This window comes from Phyllostomus hastatus, unplaced genomic scaffold, assembly GCF_019186645.2.
Source record: "Phyllostomus hastatus isolate PE091 unplaced genomic scaffold, TTU_PhHast_1.1 phas_contig_159, whole genome shotgun sequence".
NCBI classification, from domain to species: Eukaryota; Metazoa; Chordata; class Mammalia; order Chiroptera; family Phyllostomidae; genus Phyllostomus; species Phyllostomus hastatus.
Window position 1 is genome coordinate 3,081,961 of NW_025333640.1, and position 25,880 is coordinate 3,107,840.

Below are 25,880 nucleotides of genomic sequence, written 5' to 3' on the forward strand. Positions count from 1 at the left end.
GTGGCCAGGTCTACCATCACAGAAAGGCACCCTCTCCCCACCGATCCAGAGAAGGTGCTCGATAAATGTCAGTAGTGTTATCATAATGCAGCTGCCCAGCAAGCTCGAGAGAGGTCCAGTTTTCACCCCATTTTATAGATTTCAAAATCAAGGCCCAGAGAGGTTATTTACTGTATCTACCAAGGTCAGGGTAGATGAGTCCAGACACTAAAGATTCCTAGAGGTCAAATTTAGAGACCTTTCCACTCACTCCCATCAGTATAGACCCCTCCCCAACTTGAAAGCCCCATGTCCCCTCCCCTCAGAGTCCCCTCCCCTTCTCTCAGACTCTGTCCCAGCTCTGAACGCCCTCCCTCCCTCAGCAGCCTCTTGGCCTGAGTATCCTCCTCAAGTGGGTTCTCCTCTAGCGTCCCTCCCCGCTCTGAGTTGCACCCCATTCTGAGTTCCTTCCTTCTTTCTGCTCCCCTCCCCATCCAAGCCCTTCCCGTGTCAGACGCCCTCCCCTCTCGGAGTGTGTGCCCCAGACATACATGGGCCCGGCTGCCTCAAGTTGAACTCAGCCTCGGGAGCTCCGGAACCAGAGAAGCCTTGGTCTCCCTTATCCAGCATCCCCAATTTCTGTGGCTCAACCTTCTTGCCACCCATCCTTACCCTCAGAGAAAAGGGGTAACCATGTCTCCCTTCCCCCACAACACACACACACACACACACACACACACTGAGCCTTCTCCACCTGGGTACCAACCCTCCTAGCTGGAGGAAGGAGGGTAGATTATTTCAAGCAGATGGGACCAGAGTCTGGACTGAGGTGGTGAAGGGAGGTGGGGGGACAGAGGGAACCTAAGCATCAGCCTCCTGTTCCCCCACCCCTCCCACCTCACCTCCACTGGCCCTCAGCTCCTCCCCCCTCCCAGCACCTTGGGCAGATGAGGATGGGGTTGCCATGGCAACGCTGATTCACCACTTGGAAGCTGGCAATTGTTGTTGCCATAGAAACTGCCTCTTAGGGGCGAGACCAGCTCCTGTCTTGCACAAAAGAGATATTTAAATATAATCTTCTGGAGATGGATGAGCCAAGAGAGGGAACTAGGGAGGGAACCTGCCCTCATCACAGCACCCTCAACCCTCACCCCATTCTCATGGCTCGGTTACCTGCCCACCAACTGCAGAGCCTGGGACCTTTCACCTCATACTGGAAGGCTCCTTCCTCATCCTGGGTCAGATTGGCAGGGGGCGGAGGTCCTGGTCTGGTCCCCAAAGCCAGGTGGGCTGTTCCCTCCTCTCCAGCCCCCCACCTGAAGGCTTGGAGGCCCAGCTGTCCACACCCCACAGTCCCACACCCCACCTTACCCACCAACCTGGAGACTCACACCAGGCTGGCATCCATGTGCTGTGGCCGCACGGTGGTCCTGGGTGCACAGGGGTGCATACGTCATACGCAAGCTGAAGCCCAGCGCCTCACTCCCTGCGCCTCACACCCAGGCAATTCCCCAGCTACTGGCCAGGCCCTGCCCACCCACTGGAGCCCAGAGGAGGTGCGCAGGGAAGGGGGAGCCGAGTCTGCCCATACGCCACCTCTCCACCTCTCCACTCGCCCTGCCTGCCCATCTGGCTCTGCCCACCTCCTTCCAGCTCTTTCTCTCCATCTGTCCCACCAAGGTCTCTGCCCAGTGCCCCCCCTCCCTCCTCTACCTTCTCTAGCTCCCCAATGCTGCATCTCTTCTTCCCTTTCCTCTTTTCATTTATTCAACAACATTCCCAGTGTGCCCCATGCTGAGTAATTTTGCAGTCCCAGGGAGGACCCCACTGGTCTGGTGGAGGGGGAGACAGAGGCAGATACAGACACTCCCAGGCACACAGGGTCAGGGCTGGAGCAGCAGGCAGAAGCAGGGGCTGGGAGAGCCTAGAGTGGAGAATGGTGAAGAGCCAAAGGCAGTCCCGGGGCTGCAGCGCAGGTGAAAATCTGTGGAGGGTTTTGAAGTGAATAAGAGTTTGGATAGGAGTTTGAGGGGGAGATTGTTTCTCATGTTGGAGCAATATGTATACCCACTGACTCATTTAATCTCCAAACAACTGCATGAGATGTAAACACTCCCATTTGATGGAAGAGCACATCAGAAAGGGAAAGAATCAGACTCAGGGGCCCCATCTCCTGCCGATTTCCTCAAGGTCCTCTGAGGACCCAGCCCCTACTCCAGCCAAGGGTCCTGTGGGCCGGGACTCTGGGAGTGCCCGTGTCTTTGGGGTGGGCACATGTGCAATGGCTGGGACTCAGTCCATGCTGTGCCCCCCAGCTCTTGCTGGGTGACTTTGACCAAGCCATACACCATTGGGAAAACAGGGTCCCTTAAGTCTGACCTGTGCATATTACACATAGGGAAACTGAGGCCACCGAGGGGGAGAGACTGCAGGAGGAGTCTCTAGTGGTCAGGCTGGGGCCCCAAAGAGTCTACTGGATTTGCAAAGTTATGACTCTAGAAGATGTAGGGACGCCAAGGGAAGCCCCAGCTGGGTTGTTTCTGGAGGTGTGGAGAGGAAGGAAGCAAGGTGGACACCTCATCTGGGCTGCCCAGGCATCCATCCCAGGCTCCCCCTCTCCCACCTTCTCCAGGTCTAGATGCTGCCATGGCTCCCTATTAGATGTAGCATGTCAGCTCCTCATCCCGGCATTCAAGCCTCCTCCACCACTTAGCCCCAGGGATAGGCCCTGGGCACTGCTGCCGCACTAACTGGACTGGAATGTGCCCTCTGTCTCCCATCCTCACCTGGAAGAGGCCCCCTCAAGTGCCACTGTCCCCTGAAGACTTCCCCTCACTATCCATCTGCTTTGGCTGCTTTGCCCAGGCCATGCTTTGATCCTGGCATGTCCCCCAACACACACACACGCACACATGCATGCATGTGCACACACGCACACATACACACACACTGTCCCGATTATGGGTGAGCTCCTTGGAGCAGGGGCTGAGGGGCTCTCTGCCTCCTTACCTGAAGAGACCAGAACAGGGACTGAAAATAACCAAATGAAACGAGGCAAGACCTGTGGTTTTCACAGGAAGCAAAACCCAGGCCCTGACCCCATGGGCACAGAGCAAGCTGGACATGTGCTGGGCAGCGTGCTGAGCACGGGAGGTAACCCAGGGCGTGTGCCAGGCCATGTCTGAACTTTCCCCTCCATGGGAAGCGAGCGGGCTCGGAAGGACCCCACGACTGGCTGGGAGTCCTGAAGCCTGACCGGCCCGGATGGTTTGTTCATTCACTTGGCACGGGTGTGCCAAGGTCCCGTTGCCTGCCTCGCACCTGGCACTCATCACCTCACAGAATCCTCGAAACACCCCTGTGGTCTCATTTCACAAGTTAGGAAACGGAGGCCCGGGAAAGTCGAATCATTAGACGTTGACACCTGGGGGCCCCTCGCTCATGTGTGGGTTTGCTTGACACTGAGCCAAGTCGGAGTGTGGGTGTGGGCCCTTCGACGGGGCCACCGCAGAGACCCCTGTGGGCACAGCGGGGTTTGCAGGGAGCCGAACAGACGGGCACAACCTTTAATTCTGGGGGGGTCAGACAAGCTGCGGGGTGGCTGCCAGATCCGGGGTGTCCCTCACCCTCCAAGACCTTATGATGAGAGGTGGTATGTCTCAGAGTCCAGTCCCTTGCTGGCCAAGAGACAGCGGCTGGCCCCACTGGCTCCCACGGCCCCCGTGGGACCTGTTCCACCTCAGGAACCCCATCCCGGGGTTTGAAAGCCCAGCAGAGACGCTCCGCTGGGATCTGAGGCACCTGCCCAGCCTGGATTCAGGGTCCAGGGTCCATTCTGGGCTCTATTCTGGGATTCTGTTATTCAATTTAGGATTCTATTCCAGAACGCTGAGATTTGATTAAACTGTGTCCCCCATGGACCCTGCTGGCACATGCAAGGAGGAAACGGGAGAGGGGCGGCACTCGCACTTCAGAAAGCAGCATTAGGGGCGGGGCAGCTTGGGGTGCCTTGGGGGCTGTACACGCAGCAAGCCAGTGACCTGGGTCACTCCCTTCCTGGTTTATCAGGAGACAGAAAGACAGAAGTGCCCACTCCATACTGCCTCCCCCCCCCACCACAAGCACGTGGGGATTTCTCGGGGGATGCCGGACAGGAGAGATGGTGGCTGACTTGATCTCTAGAGTGACACAGCTCTGGCCCCTCACTCCCTGGCTGTGCGTGCACACACGTGCAGGCACGAGAGCCAGCAGCGAGGGTTTTCCCAGCACGAGGTAAGTCATATGTGGCTCTATCCTCTGGTGGAGATGCCTGGGGTGGCGGACGAGTTGGGGATCAGGTGCGGGTGCTCAGATGTAGCTGACAGGCGAGCAGCCACCCTCCCCTGCCGTGCAGCCTACAAATAAGCCTCCAGCTCTGGTTCCGAAGGGCTGACCCCATGTCTGGGGGTGTCCTTGAGGCAGAGGTGAGCGTGGCTTATCTGGAAAGTCGACCCCTTCACTAATCGTAACCAAAAGTACACAGATTTAGAGATCGGAACTCCTGGGTATGTACCCCATGGGAACGTGGCACATGCTCGCCAGACCAAAACACAGACAAGGATCTTTACTTGTAGCAGCAAAAACTGGAAACAATCCAAATGGCCACCAACAGGAGGATGAACAAATAAACTGAGTATTCATGCCGTGGAATAGCACACGGCAGTGAAAAAGCACCAGTCACAGATACATGCCATGCTGACTGTCATTAGCATCATACCAAGTGGGGAAAAATGCAGATAGAAAAGCTTATAATATAGCCCTGGCTGGTGTGGCTCAGTGCACTGAGTGCTGGCCTGTGAACCAAAGAGTCTCAGGTTTGATTCCCAGTCAGGGCACATACCTGGGTTATGGGCCAGGTCTCCAGTAGGGGGTGTACGAAAGGCAACTCCACATTGATGTTTCTCTCCCTCTCCTCCCTCTCTTTCCCTCTCTAAAAATAAATAAAATCTTTAAAAATTTTTTTAAAAGAAAAACCTACATATAATATGATTCCATTAATATCATATAGAAAAACAGGCAAAAGCCATCTAATACTTTAGGAGCATATTTTAGGAAGTGCTGAGACCATGGAGAAAAGCAGGGTTTAGGTTCCAGGAAAGTCCGAATAGTGGCTCCTCTGACAGTAAGTGAGAGGCTGGGACTTAGGGACATGGCATGGTGGTTTCCAGGGTGCCAACTATGTAGTAACAATGGGGTGCTTGCTTTCTAATCACTTAGGTTGTATGCACTTTTCTCTAAGTGAATAGTATTTTGCATACTTTAAGAAATATATATGTTTTATATATAAATATATATATGTTATATATTTATATTATATATTAATACATTAATATAATTATATGTTAATATATTAATATATTGACATAAAACATATAAGTATATCTCATATATTTATATTATATATTAATACATATTAATATATTTGCGTGTTTTTTCTTATATATAAATATATACCTATATAGTATTCCCAGAGGATGCTGCCCAAGCTGGGAGGTGGTCCCCAGGGGTTCCTACATCCCCAGCGTCCAGCTCTGAGCCACCTCCCCTTATTTATTAAACATCAGCCCTCACCTCCAGGAGGGCAGGGACCAGCTTGCAGGAAACTGAACCAGACAAGCCAGAAGTTCGAGGCCTGTGGGGTGGGGTAGATGGAGCTGCAGTCCTCACCCTGCTGGCTGACCTTGCATGGGTCCCTTCTCTCTTACCCACAGCCTCCCCTCTGTCAAAGAGGGCCGGCAGCAGCACCCCCCTCCCCGCCATGGACAAGGCATTTAGATGGGGGGCTCTAGGAGTGCTGGGCAATGGTGATAATTCACACCCCAGGACCCCTGTGGAGGCTGGGGAAACTGAGGCCCAGAGGGTGGTGCCCGAGATTCCTCATCACTCAGCCCTGAGCTAGTATCAAAGAGAGACCTCGGACCCGGCAGTCTACCCACGTGGTGACACTGCATCATGTTCCCGGGTCTAGAACATTCTAGGTCTGTGCTATCCAATAAGGTACCTGACTGCTGGTCTAGTATATTCTGTGTCTGCGCTCTCCAATACAGCAGCTGGCTCCATCCAGAACATTCTAGGTCTGTGCTAACACAGTAGCTGACCCCGATGTGGAACATTTTACATTTTAGCTGTCTAATATGGTAGCCACCAGCCACACGCAATCATTTAAGCTTAAATTTACATTTATTAAAATTAAGTAACATTACAAATTCAGTTCCTGAGTCATACTCGCCACATTTTAAAGGGTCAGTAGCCACATGGACCTGGTGGCCGCCACATTGGACAGCACAGACCAGGACATGCCTGTCACTGGAGAAAGTTCAACTGCACAGCAATGGTCTAGAATGGGGTTTGGCAAATTGTAGCCTTACTCTGACCCCCTGCCTGTTTTTGTAAATAAAGCTTTATTAGCACACAGCCACACCCATTCATTTACATCTTGTCTGAAGCTTTTCTGTGACTGCAACAGTGGCCATATGGCCAGCAAAGCCAAAATTATGTACTCTCTGATCCTCCGCATAAAAAGTTTGCTGACCCTGGGCTTAGGACATTTTAGAACTCTATTGTCCAGTATGGGAGCCACCAGCCACAGGCAGCTCCTGAGCCTTTGAAGTGTGGCTTGTGTGACTACGGACAGGGATTTTAAATTTCATTTAGTTATAATTAATAAACTATACTGACTGCTTGTTGAAATATAATTTTAGAGATCTTGGGTTAAAATGAAATGTAGTATTAAAATTCATTTTACCTGTTTCTTTTTCCTTTTTAACTGTTGCTACTAGAAATTTTAAATGCTGTGTGTGGCTTGCATTGTGTTTCTGTTAGCACCGCTCACCGGCTCCTCATTCTCCCATCCCGGGCTCATCCCCTGGGGCTCTATTGATTTGGGGTGGACACTTCTTTGCTGTGGGGGGCCATCTTGTGCCCTGTAGGGTGACGAGCGGCATTCCTGGCCTGTACACACAGCATCTTCCAGTCCTGACAATGACAAATGTCCCCAGACATCACCCAGTGTCCCCTGAGGGCAGAATCACCCTATGTTGAAAACTCCTCCTAACCTCACGTATATTCTTCTGCTAGACTAGATGCTCTCGTGAGTTCTCAACAACACACCAGGCACGCTCCTGCCTCCGAGTCTTGGTACACGTCGCCCTCACACCACCCCCGTCTTCATCTCCATCTGCCAGAGTCCTCCCTGCCTCTCAAGACTCAGCTCACATGCTCCCTCCTCCAAGAAGCCGTCCCGTGTGTTCCCTATTAAGTCCCCCATGCGGGTCAGTTGGCTGTCCTGGGTGATGCTGCCCCCAGTCGCCCCTACATCTGGCCATTCACTTTGCAGTGACCCGCTGGAGTGGGTTGTATGGTAGTCCCCCTAAAATATGTCCAAGTCCTAACCTCGGGAACCTGTGAATTTATTGGGGAAAGGAGTCTTTACAGATGGAATTAAGTGACAGATTTGGAGATGAGGTCATCCTGGATCTAGGGTGAGTTCTAAATCGAATGACAGGTGTCCTTATAAAAGAAAGGGAGAGGGACATTGGAGAGATGCAGACATAGAGAAGGCCATGTGACAAGGGAGGCGGAAGTTACTGGAGTGATGGGTCTACCCGCCGAGGCACCTCTGGCAGCCACCAGAAGCTGGGAGAGAGTCAGAGAAGGGGTCCTCCCAGAGGGCAGGCGGCCCTCTGTCACCTTGATTTCTGGCTTCTGGGCTGCAGAACTGTGAGACGATGTGTTTCTGTTGCTTTAAGTGCCCTGCCCCACCCCGGTTTGTGGTGCTTTGTTAAGCAGTCCCAGGACTCCAGTAGTTGGAAGAGGGTTTTTATTTAAAGGTTTTATTTGTTTACTTTTAGAGAAAGGGGAAGGGAGGGAAAAAGAGACCGAGAGAAACATTGATCAGTTGCCTCTCATACTCGCCTTGAGCAGGGACTGAACCTGCAACCCAGCCATGTGCCCCGACCAGGAATCTAACCAGTGACCTTTCGCTTTATGGGACAATGCCCAACCAACTGAGCCACACCAGTCAGGGTGGAAGAGGGTTTTGAAAATGAAATAAAAATCAAACCAGGTCATTTCTCCTCTGGCCACACTCCTGTGACCTAGCCACCCTTGGAATGAAATTCCAACTCCGTATGTGGTCCTGCCCCATTCCTCTTCCCCATCCTCCTTCCATCCTCCTCCTCACTCCCATGGTTGCACTCTGCTGACCTTCTTGCTGCCCCCAAATGCACTGAGTTCAGTACAGCCTCAGAGCCTTTGTACTGGTTCTGTCCTCTGCTAGGAATGCCCTTGCTGCAGAGAATGCACAGCTCCCTCCCTGCTCTCCATCAGCTCACCTCCTCAGAGAGGCCTTCCCTGACCACCTGGCTTATCTAGAACCCGCTTGGCAGGCACACCCCAGACTTCCCACTGTAGGCTGTGCTGTGCCCATGTTCCCAGCATTGAGGGATACAGATGCTCTAAGCAGCCCCTGGATGCTTTTGATGCTGAAGGGTCCCTTCAAAGAGAATTCCGGAGGAAAAGGCAAGCCCCACCCCGAGCCACGAATCTCAGTGTGGTTCCTTCACTTTCCATCAGGAGGTGCTGCCTGGAGACCAGGCTCACTTGGCTCAGAGGTCCCCCATCCTTCACTGAGGGGATAGGGACCTCCTGCCCACCCAAAGAGGACAAGGCTGACAAGAGAGGCCTAGCAGGAACAGAACCTGGGCCGGCCCCCTCTGGGGATGGAAATACTGCCCAAGCAGCCTCTGCATCCAGGGGCTGTAGCTCTGTTTGCTTCAATGTTCCTCTAACGTACCAGGCCCAGTCCTGCCTCAGGGCCTTTGTACATCCTGTCCTCGCTGCCTGCTAATGCTCCCTCATCTTCAGGTCTCAGGCCAGTGACACACCCTGGGCAAGGTGCCACCTGTGCAACCACTCTGGTGTGCCGCATGGGGCCTGATATGTAGTAAGCACTTAATAAATGCTCACTCTGGTGATCCTTTCTGTCCCTCTGCACCCTATACCTCTTTCTGAGTCCAGAGACACGTGGGTTTCACAGCCAGTCCCAAGAAGGGCCTCTGCCTTCCCAGGGCTGAGAGCAGCCCCGCCATCCCCCACCTCTCCCCCAGACAGCATCCAGACTCACCCCGGGCAAGGTCTTCTGTTCGTGCAGAGCAGTCTGAGCTTTGATGGCAGAGTCCCTGGCACAGTAAGTGAGAAAGGCACAGCCTGGAAGGGAGAGAATGGGGCTGTTAAGAGAAAAGGATGCTGCTCACCCATGTCCACAGCAGTGTAATTCACAGCAGCCAAGAGGTGGAAACAACCCAAGGGTCCATGGATAGATGATCAGACAAACACAGTGTGGTCCATCCAGACAGTGGAATACTGCTCAGTCATAAAAAGGGAAATTCTCCCACCTGCTACAACATGCATGGACTTTGAGGATGTTTTGCTCTGTGAAATAAGCCAGACACAAGAGGACAAATGTTGTACGATTCTGCTCATAGGGGGTCCCCGTAGGGGTCGAGTCCACAGAGACAGAAAGAAGATGGTGGGAGCCAGGGGCTGGGAGGAGGAGGGGGAGTCCACGCTGAACGGGGACAGAGTGTCAGCTTGGGAAGATGAGAAGGTCCTGGAGACGGAACAATTAAAAAATACATAAATAAAATTTTAAAAAAGAAAAGAAAAGAAAGTCCTGGAGACAGATGGTGGGGACGGCTGCATGACAGCATGAGTGGACTGAATGCTGCTGAACTATACACTCAAAAATGGTTAAGATTGTAAATTTAATATTATGTGTATTTACTACAGCAAAAAATTGGGGGGGGAGGAAAATGATTGAAATGGTAGATTTTATGTTATGTGTATTTTATTGTAATTAAAATAATAAGAAGAGGACCCTGAGGTCACCTTTTTTTGGGGGGGGTCAGTAGTGGTGGTTTGGCCCCCCACCCCCACCACTTCCCAAACTGTGGAACAGGGAAGGGAAGAGACGGGCCCCAGCTGTTAACTAAGCCTGTGGCTGGCACTAGATGAAGAGCTTCTCGGAACTGTGGTCTGGGCGCTGTGGGGTCAGGGGAGTGGGCAGAGCTGCTGCCCTGGGTCGGGGTGGGGTGGGGGAGGAAAGTGGGGAGGGCCCCAGCAGCTCCAAGGAGCCAGGAGAGGTCCCGGCCCTGGGCTGAGGAGCAGCGGGCTCTCATGCCTGCTGGCTTTGTGGTCTTGGATGGGGCACTGCCCTGTCTTTGCCTCATTTTCCCCCACCAGAGAGAATGGTCCAAGAGTGGCATCAGATGGACCGGCCAAGGGGTGTCTACGGAGCTAGAAGGTGTGCAGTGCAGCAGAGGGCAGGGCCAGCCCTGAAGGGGGTCCAAGCCAGGGTGTGGCTGCATATCGCTTGTTTGGAGTCACAGAAGCACGAAACACTGAGGGAGACAGAGACAAAGAGAAGGAAAGAGGAAGCAATGCCCAGAGAAAGGCCAATGAAGTCAAAGGTATTTTGAAAGATGTTTACTGGAGGCAGGGTGGGGGTGCGGGCTGGTGTCAGGTCCCCTGGGACAGACACAGAGGCCTGGGCCCAGAGCAACCTCTGTGCACCTGATTTCCACTGCCTGTGAAATGAGACTATCACCGGCTGTCCCGATGCTGTTGGACCCTATGTTCCCCCACAGCCACCTTCTCCCACTCACGGTGCCTGTCTCTCTGCCTCCCTTCACCCTGACCTCCTATGTGGAGCTCCTGGGAACAGCTCCGGGATTCTGCCCCAGGCAGGAGCTAGTAAAAGCTGAGTTCTGCTGGGCTACAGTGGCTGTTCCCACCAACTGGGCTGGGTGATGGGGAGGGGTCCCTGCGCCAGGCCTGAGGGGTCACCTGCAGCTCTGGGGTCGGGGGGCACTGGGCAGAGTGGAAGACAGTCTCTAGCATTTTAAAAAACACTTGTAAAATGTAAAATGGTGCAGCCGCTGTGAAGAACAGTTTGGTGGTTCCTCAATAAAGTTACACGTAGAATTACCGTATGATTCAGCAATTCCACTTCTGAGTAGATATCCAAAAGAATCGAAAACGGGGCTGAAAGAGATGTCTGAACACCCATGCTCACAGCAGCATTACTCACAACAGCCGAAAGGGAGCAACAACCCAAATATCCATCAACAGATGAATGGATAAACGAAGTGTGGGGTGTATGTACAATGAGATACCATTCAGCCTTAGAAAGAAGGAAATCCTGGCACCTGCTACAACACGGATGGACCTATGTCCATTATATCCAATGAAATGAGCCAGACGCAAAGGGACACATGCTGGGTGCTCTCACTTTACAAGGCTCCTAGAAGAGTCAAATCTAAAAAGAGAGAAAGTAGATGGTGGGAGCCAGGGGCTGAGGGGGGACAGGGGGAGTTAGTGTTCCATGGGGGCAGAGCATCGGCTTGGGAAAGGGAGGCAGTCCTGGGGACGGACAGTGGGGCAGCTGCCCGGCCATGTGAACATACGTAATGCCCTGAGCTGTACATCGTAAAATGGCAACTTTCACCACAATAAAAAAATATACTTAGAATACAATACAAATCACCTCCCCCCAAAAGTGCAGAACATGTAAGTGCACAATGTAACAAATAATTATAAAGTCATGTGACCTTTCCACAGATCCCAAAATAGAACCTGGAGGCCACCAGAAGCCCCAAGGTTCCTCCCACACTGCGACAATCTTCCAACCCCAAGAAGTGAGCCACCCTGGCCCTGGCGACAACCAGGTCGTCGCTCGCACTGTGGCTACCCACGCTGCAGGCATCGCCAGTCGGTGTGGCTGAGGGCTTCCCTGTGCTGAACTTACATGAAGGGAATCATAGTGTATGTCCAAGTTACACCTTTCTTCCACCCAACAGTGGGTGGTTGTATGTCTCCAAGATTAATCCCTTTTTGTTTCTGCCTACTATTTTACCCTATGAATATGCTACACATGGATATCCACTGCCCGGTGGATGGCATTTAGGCTGTTCACTGTTCAGCAGCTACCATGAATAAAGCCACTGTGGAACATTCTTGCACACATATTTTGATGGACAAAGGCATGTCCAGGAATGGGACTGCTGGTTAGAAGGTTGGTATATGTTTAGCTTTGATCGATTCTCTCCATTTTCCAAAGTGGGTTGCACCCATGCACATTCCCTCCAATGGGGTCTGATAATCCTATTAGTGCTTTTTTTTTTCTCAGCAGCTCAGTTTTTCCAGACTTTTAAGTGCTAGTCATTGTGATGAGTGTGCCATTGTATTTCACTGAGATTTTAACATACATTCCTAGAGTTACTGATGAAGCAGAGCACCTTGTTGCTCTGTAGAAGTTCTTTATATATTGTGTGTTTATCCGTTTGAGGTTATGTATGATGCAAACATCTTCCCCAAATCCATGATCTGTCATTCTATTCTTTTTCTGTGTGTTTCCATTTTCTGAATTTAACCCACCAAAGTCTTCAGGAAAATGAGAGGTGCTAAGATAACTAGCCCTAAGACCTCGAGACATTAGACATGGCTGGCAAGAAATAAGGCTGCTGGGAGATGTAAAATAGGGGAAAACCCTTCCTCTTTGGGTCCTTTCTTGCCTGTGAAGCCCTACATGCAGAACATGAAGTCTGCTGACCCTGGGAGGGCAGGGAGGGACCCCAGAGCAACCTTGGATGCCACCACCCTCTGCTCTGGAAGTTTTGCTGGGCGAGGAGGGACAACCAAATCAGAAGCCGCTGTCCCTGGTGCTGAAATGTTTCCTAGTTCTCTTTGTCCGATCTCCCCCAGGACTCTTAGTTTTTCTTTTCTAGTTGGTGAAAATGTGTGACATTTACCCGTTTCTGGAAAAATAGAACCTTGATTTTCCATTCCTAAAAGGGTTGGATTGTTTTCCCCTCCCCCAATTCATAAGTTGCCACCCTAACTCCCAGGACCTCAGAATGTGACCTTGTCAGAAACAGTTGGTGCAGATGTAGTTAGTTAAGGTGAGGTCACACTGGATCAGGGTGAGCCCTAATGCAATAGAACTGGTGCCCTCATAAAAGGGAGAAAATCTGGACACAGAGACACAGACACAGGGAGAAAGCCACGTGAACACAAAGGCAGAAATCCAGGAGATGTATCATCAAGCCAAGGAACAGTAACAATTGCCAGCAGCACCCGAAGCTGGGAGAGGGGCCTGGATCAGATTCTCCCCCACAGTCTCAGAAAGAACCAACTCAAGCCTTCTAACCTCCATAACTGGACCCTCTGAAGGAAACCTCGGCCCACTCGATACCCATACCAGGCGAGCCTCTCACCCTGATTCCAGCCCTGGCCAACCTCACCCCGCAGACCAGCCCCACTGATGACATGGGTGCTTGGGCTGAGTATCCAGCAGCCCTCCTCAAGCTAACTGAACCCTGAGGGGTTAACTGAGGGGTGATAGAGATAGGCAGAGAGGGCCATCCCACCTGCAAGAACCGGCAGAATGCTTAGCACTTGTCAACCCTATGGTTTCCTTTACGCCCACCACCATTGTCCAAGCTAGGACCATGACTGATCTTGTGGGGCACAGTGTCCACACATCTCTCAAGGCCCAAGTGCACAGCAGCACCACTGGGGGGATCCTTGGGGAGCAAGATATTTCCTCCATGTATGAAAGTATCCTCGTAACTAGATCTGCCTCATCACAGGTCTCTTAATAAGGAGAGGGCTCCCCACCCCTACAGGGAAGCACACAGTGTCTCCACAAAGAGGAAACTTCTCTGTCAGGGAATCCTTAGGGTACATTCTCAAGCCAAGACCCGCTGCTTGAGCGGGTCTGGGATTTCACATTGAAATTGTAACAATAATAGTTGATGTCCACTGAGCACCAGGCACCTTATGAGGCATGCCACCATGTCACCCTTCACATCTTCAGACTTGCCCAAGAGAATGGTGTTACTGTTTCTATTGTTATCCCCATTTTACAGATGGGGAAACAGACACCAGCTATTGAGTCATCTGCCCAATGTCACAAAGTGACAGGAGCCAGAGGCTTCTGAGTTTCAGAAAATCCCAGCACAATGAAGAGTACTTAAGTTGCTTAAGTTACACTGATCAAAGAGCCTAAATGTTTTAAAATAAAAAGGAAACATGGTTTTTACTTCTTACTATTTATAATCCTTATTCTCATGCACCAATCTGGGATTTTTGTCACTTCCTATGGAGCTTGGTAGGTCTAGGGACTGACTCTGCTGGCCATGTCCCTGGCTGTGCCCTGACCCCTGCCACACCCATGCCCAGCCTCTCTGACTGTCTGGGTACCACGTTGCCTTGGTCCACACTCTGATGCTCATCTTTGGTTCGTTTCTTCCCAACCTTAGGTCCCAACTCAGTTGCCCCCTCCTCTGGGAAGCTCCTTACCCCCAAACAATATTGGGTGAGGCACCTCATGGGCTTTTCCCGTGCCTGCGTGTCCTCCATCACAGCTCTGCTCGCTCATACTGTGACTATCTGGTCCTGTGTCATTTGTCCCCATAGGACTGTGGGCACCTTGAGGGTGGGGTCAAGCTGCGTCCCAGTCACCAACATGTCCCCAGTGCCCAGCACAAAGCGTGTGCTCACGCTGTAAGAATTTGGCCACTGATCATGGCCTCCATCCTGGTCCAGCCCCATCATCTCCCATCTGGTCCAGGGCAGTTGCTTCTACCCCGCTCCCCCAACTTCTATCCTGGCCACCTAGTCTGTCCTCCCTACAGCAGCCATCAGAGGGCTACTGTGAGCACATGAGTCAGGTTCTGTCCAGCTTCTGTCCACAGCCCTCCAGGGCTCCCACCGCCTTCAGGCGTTGGGCCTTGCACAACCTGCCCCAATCCACTTCGCACCCTCACCTGCTCCCTTGCTCCATCACTTACTCTGCTCCAGCCACACGGGCCTCCTCACTACCTCCCCGCCACACCAGGCATGGCCCCGCCCCACGACCTTGCACATGGTGCTCTGAAAGGTGCTTCCCCCAGATCTTTCCATGGTTCACTCTCGCTTCCTTCAGGTACTGGCTCCAATGTCACGCCCTTGGTGAAAACTTAACTTTCGACCATCTCCCACCCTGTCCTTTTTTCCTGGTGCCCTAATCACCATCTCACATGCCATACATTCTTTTACCTCTGGCTTCCCTACTGGAATGCACCTTCCATGAGGACTGGAGTTTTGTTTAGTGCTGGGTCCCCTGAACCTAAGCAGTGCCAGGCATGCAGTAGGTGTTTAATACATGCTTGTTGACTGAATGAATAAATTTCTTTTGTTTCCAAACTGATCTGTTAATATGGAGACCACCTCCTCGAGGGCAGCAACCACATTTGATTCATTTTCATCCGCCACCTTCCCCCCACCAGTCAGTATTTTCTGAGTGCCTGTCCTGTGCCAGCTCTGCTGGGACAACCGATGCGGGAAAGACAGCCTCGTCGGTCTTCTCCTTGACTTCCAGCACCTCGTTCTCTCCTCAGCCAGGGCCCAGCCGTAACCCACCGTGTGAGCCCCTCATTCCCAATGCCCTGATACCAGACTCCTGCACACTGTGCCACACATTCTCGATTGTTCACCTGAGCTCTCTGATCTAGGCCACCGCCTCTCTGCCGTGTGGTCTTGGGCCTACCACTGAATCTCCCTGAGCTCCCACTTTCCCCTCCATGAAACAGGAGTCATAATGCTATTTATCAAGGACTATAGGAGGTGCTCTCTCCTGCTGTGGGACCACCTCTTCATCACTCATGGCCCCTGGTCACCCTCTCCACACCCTCTTCCCTCCTCCCAACCCGAGGCTGTCACCCACTTTGCCCAGAACAATGGGGCTGGCAGCCTTCTCTCATATTCACTGTCCCTCCCCACACTTACGGACTCACCAGTTCCCGTCCCAGAGGGCAAGGCCTCGGGCTCAGTAATCACACTCCTGGACCCCTGCATCGGGCGCACCATTTCCGGGCTGTCCGCCTACCTCCCTGGCTGCCATTCTTCAGCCTTCTTTGAGACTTCACCTCTGTCCCAGCCTTCCATGTTGGAGTCTTCTCGGGGCTCTTCTGGAACCCGCTCCCCAATCTCCTGCCCACAGCCATCTTGACTCTTCCCAGGGTTTCAGTCACCATTGCTCCACCAGTAACTCACCCGTCCTTGAACCCACCCACCCACCTATCCATACATACATCCATACATACATCTATCCATCCACTCATCCACTCATACATACATACATACATACATACATACATCTATCCATCCATCTATCCATTTATCCATTCACCCTAGAGCAGGGTCCCTCCCCTTGGCACTGCTGACACTGGGGCTGAATCACTCTCTGTGGGGCCATCCTGAGCACTGTGGAGTGTTGAGCAGCATCCCTGGCTCCACCCACTCAATGCCAGGAACACCCCCAGTCCTGACAATCACAGACGTCTCCAGCATCATCCAGTCCCCCCTGGGAGCAGGGTCACCCTGGCAGATACCCACTTCTCAAGAACCCTCCCTCTTCCTCATCACCAAACCTCCCCTGCCTAGAGCTGATAATTTGACATCTTCAATATATCTCCAGCAATCCCCTCCTCTCCACATCCACAGCCCAGGCCCAGCTCAGGCCTTACCCTCTTTCACCTGAACCACAGCTTGGCTGCCTCTCTGACCTCATCCTGTCCCCATCCTTCCTCCACACAAACTACCAACGGAATTTCCCTGCACTCAGCTGTGAACTATGTCTCTCCCTAACTCTAAACCTTGCCATAGCTCCCCAGTGCCCTCAGGTCAAAGCCAAGACTGTCAGCCTTTACAGCCCTTCCCAACCTAATCACGACTGTCTTATGACCTCTTCTCTCAACATTTCCCTCCACTGCCCTTAAATTCAATCCCCTTATAATTTCCCAGACACACATGTAGTCCCCCTCATGCTTCTAGGAGCCTGACTCCAGAATCCTAACCCCTCCCAAATACCCAGCCATGTCTAGGACTCTAGTTTTTCCATCTAGTAAATTGAAGACCCAGGACCCACATTGTCCAGGTTCTGAAGAATGATCTCCTTAAGGCACCCTGTCTTTCCCCTGCCCACAGCCCTCCAGGGCTCCCATCTCCCTTGGGGTAAAAGCTCAAGTCCTCCCAAAGCCCACATGGCTCTGCACAACCTGTCCCCATCATCTCCCTGCCTCCTCTTCCTCCCTCTCTCCCCCTTTCTCACTCTGTTCCAGCTACATGGGCCTCCTCACTGTTCTTGCAACACGCCAAACTCATTCTGACGTCAGGGCCTTTGCACATGCTGTGTCCTCCTCCTGGAATGCCTTTCCCTTGGCTTTGGAGTAACAGTTTTCTCATCTGTCTTTCAGGCCCCGTCCCACCCCTCTAGAGAAGCCATCTCTGGCCACCCAAAGGGGGCTGCCACCCCCTACCACACATCTGGTTTTATTTCCTTCATAGCAACTCATTCCAACCTAAATCTTATTTCTGGGTTTATGGGTTTATTGTCAGTCCCCCCGCTCTGCCGGATTTCTGTGTCCCCAGAGCCTCTCTCGGTGCCTGGACACCAGAGAGGCATGAGGGGCAGCTGTTGACTATCTGACCGCGGGGCTGTGCATTCACACCAACCATATGCCAGACGTTACTCTGCGTAATTACATGAATCACCTTACATAAGTGAATTCCAGTTCTTATAACTGCTCTGTAAGACAGCTGTCACTATTCTTTCTCTTCTATAAATGAAGATGCTAAGGAAAGAAGGGGTGGCTTGTCCAATATCACACAGAAATAAAAAGCAGAGACAAGATGGAAACCAAGTCTGTTGGCTGACAAAGCTGAAGGCCATTCCCATGCACCAGGTGAGGAGGAAGGTGGTAAATGTTGGGGAGGTGTCCATCTTCCATCCTTCAATCCACCCACCACCCATCTATTCGTTCAGCCACCACTCACCTGTCCATCCATCTGTCCATCCATCATCCACCCATCTTTCCATCTGTCCTCCACTCATCTATCCATCACTAATCTGTCTCTCCATCTATGTACCCATTCCTCTATCATCCATCTATTCCTCCATCCATCTATATATGTATCCACCCATCCACCCGCCCACTCATCCACCAGTCCATTCAGCATTCTACCCATCTACCCACTCTTTGATCCATCAGTTCACTCATGCGTCCACTGAGCCGCTGTCGTCCATCCATCCATTCATGCCTATGCTCATCCGCTCACTCACCCATCCATCCATTAGCCAGGTCACCCCACCATCCCACATCTCCCCCACACTCCCACTCCTCTGGTCCCCCCGTTCATCTTTACGCCCTCACTTGTCCACATCCGCCACTTCGAAACAGCGAACAAACCCAGGCCCTGCCCTCCCAGACCTCATGTCTCGGTGATGATCACCCTGACCCCAGACCAACGAGACTATTGCTAGGTTAGTGTCTCCAAAATGCAGCAGCCCCTCCCTCTGGCCTTGGTCACCTTCATTCCAAGGACAGCAACCTCCCTGGACGTCTTTCACCCTGAGTCTATGCCTCACAGCCTCATCTCTTTTTCTGCCTTTTATTTATTTATTTGTTTGTTTGTTTGTTTGTTTGGAGAGAGGGGGAAGGCAGGGAGAAAGAGAGGCAGAGAAACATCAAGGTGAGAGAGAAACATCAAATGGTTGCCTCCCATATGTGGCCCAACTGACCAGGGATTGGGGACCGAACATGCAACCCAGGCAGGCATATGCTCTAATCAGGGACAGAACTGGTGACCTTTCAGTTTGCAGGGGGACGCCACACCAACTGAGCCACACTGGCTAGAGCTCCTCAATTCACCTTCTAAAGTGGATCAAGGCTCAGGCTGGGAAGTGTGGTGCCTAGCTATATTGCTGTGTGACTTGGGGCTGGGTGTTGCCCTCTCTGAGCCCCAATTTCTCACCTGATCTATGTGGTGCAGAGGACCCTGGTTTTCCAAGAACCACTGGAACCTGAACACATGTCTGATCCTTTTCATTCCATTCTTCCCACACTGTGGGCCTCACTCCAAGGGGAAGCTTCCATTTTATTCATTCAGGTGTGTAGGAGGTGGGCACACTCTGAATAAGGCTGGGAGGAAAGAGGTGGGTGGAAGCAATGGCAGATAACAAGATGTAAAGCTCCCTTTCCATGCAGGTCTGACATCCTCCCTGCTGTAAATTCTTCCATGGCTCCCAAGTGCCATCAGGAAAGAGTCCAAGCTCAGTCCAGCACCAGAGGCTCTTCAAGGCCCAGTCTGTGCTGACATTCTGGCCCCATCTCCCATGTCTCACCTAATTCCTTCTCGATTCCAGCTGTGCGCCTTCACACCTTCAGGACTTTGCAAACCCTGTTCCCCCTGCCCACATCTGTAAGCACAGAGCCATCCAACCAGCTGACTCGCTGCTGTGTTTCACACCCATCGTAGGGCCCAGAACACAGTTAAGTACTTCTCTTAATAAATACATGAAACATTTTCTCCACCTGGCTAGCTCCTACTCATCCTTCAGAGCCCCAGTTCTCATGCTCCTCTTCTGTGCAGCAGGATTTCCCAGGCAGAGTCCCTGATCCTCTGTCTGGTTCCTTCAACCCTGCATCCCTCCCTCAACCCAACACTGACCACTGTGGCTGTAGGTGCCAGTGGCTGCCTCTGTCTATCCATAGAGGACCCTTGGGCCTCTCTTACCCAGGATAAGGCGAGTCCCCAGAAGGCTTTCAGGAAGTGTTGACTAACTTACTGACTGACTGAATGAATGAGCATGGTCCTACTGAGTGCTCCCTGTGGCGAGGTTCTCACCTGCCAATATCAGAGGTGAAAGAGAGAGACACGAGCCTATCTCAGAGAGAGCTCTTGGGTCCAACTCCTATGCCTGCCAGAACTTTTTAGAAGAGACCTGCCCACTTAGCCCCACATCCAAAGGGGCTCTGGGGCTCCTGGAACCCTTTCTCCTTTCCCACCAGGGTGAAAGCTCCATCCTCCCTCCACCTGAAGCTGTCAGAGTTAGCGCTCCTCTGGGCCTTTACACATGCTGCTCTCTACACCAGGAATGCCTCTCCCCATCAGCAGATCCTTTGCACCCTTCAGGTCTCAGCTTAGTCACACAATACACTCCACTGACCCAGCATGCACTCTGTGCCAAAAACTTTGATGGCCGTTCCCATCCTCTCCTTCCCCAAGCCCAAGATGGGAGCTTCCTCTATAGAGGACAGCACTGGGGCTTGGAGAGACAGAGGAGCCTGCCCAAGTCCACATAGCTGGTTAAGACGCAGAGAAACCACACTCCTCTCAACACTAAGCTCTTAAGTGCTCTCCCACACTGTCTGCCTTCTCCAGGAAGCCGTCTTGGCCCCCACGCATGCCAGGGCAGACAGATCCTCCTCTAGGCTATCCCTGCCAGTGTGTGTGTCTGCCATCGCAGCCCTGGCATCAACACCTTATAACCTCCTGGTTTCTCACTGTGTTCGCCAACCAGACTGGTTCTGGGCTTTGAAGGGATCTGGGTAGGGGCATTTGTCTCTAGTTCAAGAGGTCTGGACCAGGGCCTGGTACACAGCAAGTGCTCAATAAATGTTGGTCATATGGGTGGATGGATTCACATATTGCTTACTCTCACAGAGATTCCTGTTTTCATGAAATTCCAGCTCTACTCAAATGCAGGCACACAGTAGGTGCTCAAGCAATGTCCTCTGCCTGAAGGAGGGCAGAAAATGTGTTACAATCACTTGTATGGCCCCACAGGCCTCATAAGATCCTGTTAAATCAATGAAGAATGAGAAGCTGGGAAAACTGAGGCATAGAGTGGGGTGCTTAGCCCAAAGCCACACAGCCAGCCCTGGTGGCTCCCACTCAGCCCCCGCCCCCAGCTGCTGTCCCCTCAGATGCCTCAGGGAGAGCAGCTCCTCCCTCAGTCCCCCACCCCGGGCAGTGCCTGCCGGCTGCCCAGCCCAGCCTGTTGTCTCCCTGGGGCTGGCACGTCACACACGGAATCTCACGCCTCAGAGCTCAGCATGCTCCAGCCTCCCCTCCTGCCTCTGAGCAGAGCAGCTGGTGCTCCCATGGAAACCACAGGCCCCCCCAAATCCCTCCCCACCTGCACGGCCCCCCTTGCAACCTCCGCTTTAAGATAAATATTGTCATTAACATGCAAATGCATATGTGATTACCATAAATGGGGGGTCACGCAGCAGCAGCGGCCAGCGAACCCTATCACCAGACTGTGCATTAATATTCAGCCCTGACCAGGGAGAGGTACCTCAGGGCCCCTACAGTCGCCCAGCCCACTCAGAGCGAGGGTCATGGGGGATCCTGCCTGCAAGCAGGGGGCTGGAGGAGGGTAATGACAGGACAGCAGCCACTGGGAGCCCCATCCCAGCCCTCAGTTCCTGGCTGGAGCCCCTGGCTGGGCTGGGGGCACCGGGGAGGTCCCCTTCCTCTGGACAGAGGAGACACAGATCTGGGAGGTGGGGGCAGGAGGCAGCACTGCGGCCTCCGGCTCCCCCTTCATCTCTCTCCCTGGCTCCCACCCTCTCTCTGCCTCTCCCTGTGTGTGTGGAGGGGGGAGGGCTCCCTCTGTCTCTCCCTCGTTCTCCCCCTCTCTGTCTCTGTCTCTATCTCCACCTCTCTTAAAAAAAAACCAGCACCCATGGGCCTGCCCTCTTTCTGAGAGCCCCTTGTTCCCACCCTGTCCCCCAACACCTGTCCAGCCCTCAGAGCCCTGAGGACCTGCTCAGCCCTCTGCCTTTCTTTTGGTCCCAGGAGACCCCCCCCGCCCCCCCCCACCCCGGCACAGCCCTGCCTGGCTGTGGCTGTCAGATGTCACAGCCACTCCCCCCATGCCATTTTGGGGAGCCTTATTCTCAGCTTGGGGGGATCTGCCACCCCTTCGTCACACACACATGCTTCTGCTTCCCCTGGCCTGGGAGGGAAGCGGGTGAGTAACGGCGGGAGGCCTGTTCTGGTTGGTCCCTGGGACCCAGTGGTTGGCCTTCTGAGCCTCAGTGTCCCTTCTGTGTGACATGTGGTGATGCTCCTAGGCCACCCTCAGAGGCGATCCCTCTGGTGAGAGATCAGACAGGCCCCTGAACGTGAAAAGGGAAGAGTTAAGGGTGAGATGTCACAAGGGTATGACAGCGCTGGGGTGGGGGCGTGTTGGCCACAGCGAGGTTTTACTTCACCCCTCACCCCTTTCTGGCCCTCTCAGCTGCCCTGCTGCTCAGCCTCCCTCAGCAGCCAAAGGCCTGGACAGACGGCTCTGGGAGGGGGGTTCTCTCCACTCCTGGTGCCCCAGCCCTCCCATCCTTCCCACTCTCCTCCAGCACCACCAGCGGGCGCCCTGTTTGGTTGGCCCTCCAGAAATTACACTAAGTAAGTGTTGTTGGGGGGGGGTCCTGGACCACCTCTATCCCCCCACTTCCCATTTATCATTTTACCTCCCTTTGTTTGAGGCCCAGAGAGGGGCAGCCACTGGCCACAGGTCACACAGGCCTCCATCCCAGCTGCTGGCCCTCGAGACACCCCCACCTCCAGGTTGCCTCCCACAGGTTAGGTCCCTCAAGGCCCTAATAGGTGGGACCAGAAGGGGGATCCCTTCTTGACCTGCGGGTACTGGGTGAGGGCAAACACGAGGGACCCCCCCACACACACACACACCCTCTAGCTACACTCAGGTCCTGCTTCCAGGGCTCAGATCAGCCCAGGATCCCTGCAGAGAGAAGGGTGAGGACTGAGTGTCATGGACACGCTGCTTGCTAATTTTAAGCCTCCAGGGAAAGATGGGAAATTGGAAAGCCCTGAGACAGCCCTCCCATCCCAACATTCTCCAGCCGGAAAAAACAGCCCCACATGCACGGGGCCCCATGTTACCGGTGGCGGGGAAACTGAGACTCTAGTCCAGACAAACACTCAGCCAAGCACCCCCCACCTCTTTTTGCTCTGGGAGGGGGGGGTTGGTTTCCATGGGAGATTTAAAAATGAGAAAAGGGGCACCTCCGCAACCCATTCATTTCCCTGACCCGGAGCTCCCCAGTGAGTCTTCCAATCTAATATTTGGGGGGCCACATGGACACCCCCGACTCCCATCAGAATCCTTTTAGAAATGGGCCCTTCAGACATACGAGGGGGCTGGGTAGGAGTGTGTGGACAGAGCCCTCCATTAGCTGTGGACCCCTGAGCTGGATTCATTGGCAAGAGTGAACCCTCAGCCCTCCTAGGCCAAATGGAGGAATTAGATTTTCCAGGCCCCCCCCTTTTTTTTTGGTGATAGAAGGATTTAAAAAAAGGTTAAGGGTGGGAGGGGTTTCTTTCCTCTATAGGGTACCGGCTGAGGGTCTAGCTGAAGTGACAAGCCTGGGCTCCGTCCAACCAGGCTCTCCGTCATTCATTCATTCATTCATTCATTCATTCATCGAACATGTATTAATGGTTACCATGCCTGCAACACTGAGGGGAGGTGGGGGCAAATGGGTCTGAAATAGGTCATGGGCCCTGGGCCACCCCTAAGGTCTTGCCATGGGCGTCCAGCACAAAGCCTTCGCCATCTCCACCCCCAGGTCCCAACCCCCGACAGGAGAGCTGTCAAAGCAACCCCAATTCACGATCAGAGCCCAGGGCCAGGGCCATAGTCCCTGGGCACCTGCTCCCAGCATGCCATCAGAGAGAGAATCAGGTTGCGGGGAGCCAGGCAGGCCTCCTCACCCCACCTGCCTCCCTGCTGGGCTTGCAGGCCGCCCACGCCTCCCCTGTCCACCCCAGGATCTGGGCTCTGCCAGATGGACAGCCCAGGCTCCTCATCGTTGGCCTCAGACCTCAACACACTGCTGACAGGATCGGCCAGTTTTAACTTGAGCCAAAGGTGGAGACAGGGAGGGGAAGGGCAGAGAAACGGAGGGGGGATGCTGGTCCAAACAGAGAGGGTAGGCAGGGGGGAGGACGAACGGTAGCATTTGAGCCACCGGAGGCTAGTGCTCCCCCCTCAGCCTGGCTCAGCTCCCTGAGCCCCCCCAACCCCCCTCCTGCTTTCTTTGTAGTTACCGATTAGCCCAGGGTCCTGGGCATCCGTGTGTCCCTGGAGGCCAGCTGGACCTGCCCCACCGGCCTGGCTTTGTGAAAATGACCAAAGCAATGGAGTCCAGAGGCGCAAAGTTCCCCGACGGGGCCTGGGGAAGCCAAATGAATGGGGGGAGCAGAGAGGGGTGGCAGTGTTCAGGCAGCTCCCCCAGAAAAGGGGCAGGAAAGAGTGGGTGAGGGGGAAGGGATGGGGGTCTGGGAAAATGGGAGGGAAGGGAGAGAGAGAAAATGCTGGGGGGTGGAGAATGGGAGGTAAAGGAAGATGGGAGAGTAGAGAAAGGGAGAGGGAGAGGGAGAGGGAGAGAGAGAGAGAGAGAGAGAGAGAGAGAGAGAGAGAGAGAATGCCGGAAGGTGGAGAGGGAGGGAGAGGGGGCGGAGGAGGGGAGGGGGCCAGATCGTATCTGTCAGCTGCACCCCCAGAGGGGGGAGGAGAGGGTGGGTGGGAGGGGGGAGAAATGATGCCGTGGCAGAAGCAAGTGGAGGGAGGAGGTTAGGAGAGGAGGGTTGGGGGAGAGAAGATGCCGGAAGGTGGGGTGGGGAGGAGAGGGGAGGGGAAGGAGGGGGCCGGGGTGCCCACCTTTGTGCATGCCCGTGTAGGGGTCTTTGAGCACCGTGAGCTCATAGATGCGGCCGAACTGCTCAAATAGCGGCTTGAGGTCCTTCTCGTCCAGGTTGCGCGGGATCTGGCCCACGAAGAGCTTGATGGCGTCCAGGTCCTTCATGCCGTCGGGCTGCCCCCCGGGGGGCTCGGGCCCGCTGCTGCCCACCGGCGAGGGCCGCGGCTGCAGGAGCTGCTGCTGCTGCCGGCGCGCCTCGCTTTCCGTGAGGCGGGCCATGGCGAGCGAAGGCGGGCGGCGGGCGCGGGACCGAGCCGGCGGCGGCGGCGGCAGCGGCGGGCAGCGGGCGGACTCGCAGCTAGAGCGACGGACGCCGCCTCCCGCCTCCCTCCCACCCGGTCTCCGCGCCCTCCTCCCTCTTCCGCGCCCGCTCGCTCCAGCATCAGGACCACAAAAGGGCGGCTCCGCAGCGTCCCCTAGCGGCCGACGCGCGCATAGCCATTCCGCCTCCGGCCTCCCGCGCGCATCCTGCACTTCTCATCCCATTCTACATCCACATCCCCACCTCCAGTCTAGGCGGGGAGACTGAAGCCAGCGGGCCGCAAACCTCGCCTACTAGGTGGGTGACATCGAAGCTTCAAACAGGACTAACCTGACTTCTACTTGTCACTGGCTCCTCACACTGATAACAACAGGAAATTTCATCACTGAAAGTAGCGCCCAGCATTTACTATTTAGTGGGCTGTTCTTGCCACTTTTAAGAATACAACTCATCAATAATAATAATTATTATTATTTTTAAAAAATATTTTATTTATTTCTTTAGAGAAAGGGGAAAGGAGAGAGAAAGAGAGAGAGCAAGAAAGATCAATATGTGGTTGCCTCTTGAAAGTCCCCAACTAGGGACCCTGCCCACAACCCAGGCATGTGCCCTGACTGGGAATCCAACCAGTGACCCTTGGGTTCGCAGGTCGGCACTCAGTTCACTGAGCCACACCAGCCAGGGCAGTGAATTATTATTATTATTATTATTATTATTATTATTATTATTATTATTATTATTATTATTACTACTACCACCACTACTACTACTACTATTGCAACAAGTTTTAAAACCTTCCCAAAAGTAAAATTCCAGGACCAGCTGGCTTCATTAGTGAATCTTACCAAGCATTGAAAGACTTTATACCTTTCCTTTTCAAACTCTTCCAAAAAAATTGAAGAAGAGGCAATACTCCCTAACACATGTTACGAGGTCAACATAACCCTTATGCCAAAACCTGGCAAGGATAACACTAGAACATAAAA

The 25,880-nt window shown here is 53.4% G+C and overlaps 1 protein-coding gene across 7 annotated transcripts in view; it reads right to left on the minus strand.

The window, feature by feature from the left end:
• CELF5 (CUGBP Elav-like family member 5) overlaps positions 1 to 24,866 on the minus strand; it is a 42,207-nt gene extending 17,341 nt beyond the window's left edge. For 2 of the 7 annotated variants that reach the window (XM_045831320.1, XM_045831321.1), the window contains exons 1-2: positions 24,593 to 24,866; positions 9,143 to 9,225 (exon numbers count right to left, since the gene is read on the minus strand). In XM_045831320.1, coding sequence (XP_045687276.1) covers positions 9,143 to 9,225; positions 24,593 to 24,851 — 342 coding nt within the window. In that variant the 5' untranslated portion in view covers positions 24,852 to 24,866. Of the gene's footprint in view, positions 1 to 9,142; positions 9,226 to 23,979; positions 24,075 to 24,592 lie in introns of those variants that run through there. The other 5 variants (XM_045831315.1, XM_045831318.1, XM_045831322.1 and 2 more) reach the window with 3 other exon arrangements.
• Positions 24,867 to 25,880: the final 1,014 nt, after the last annotated feature.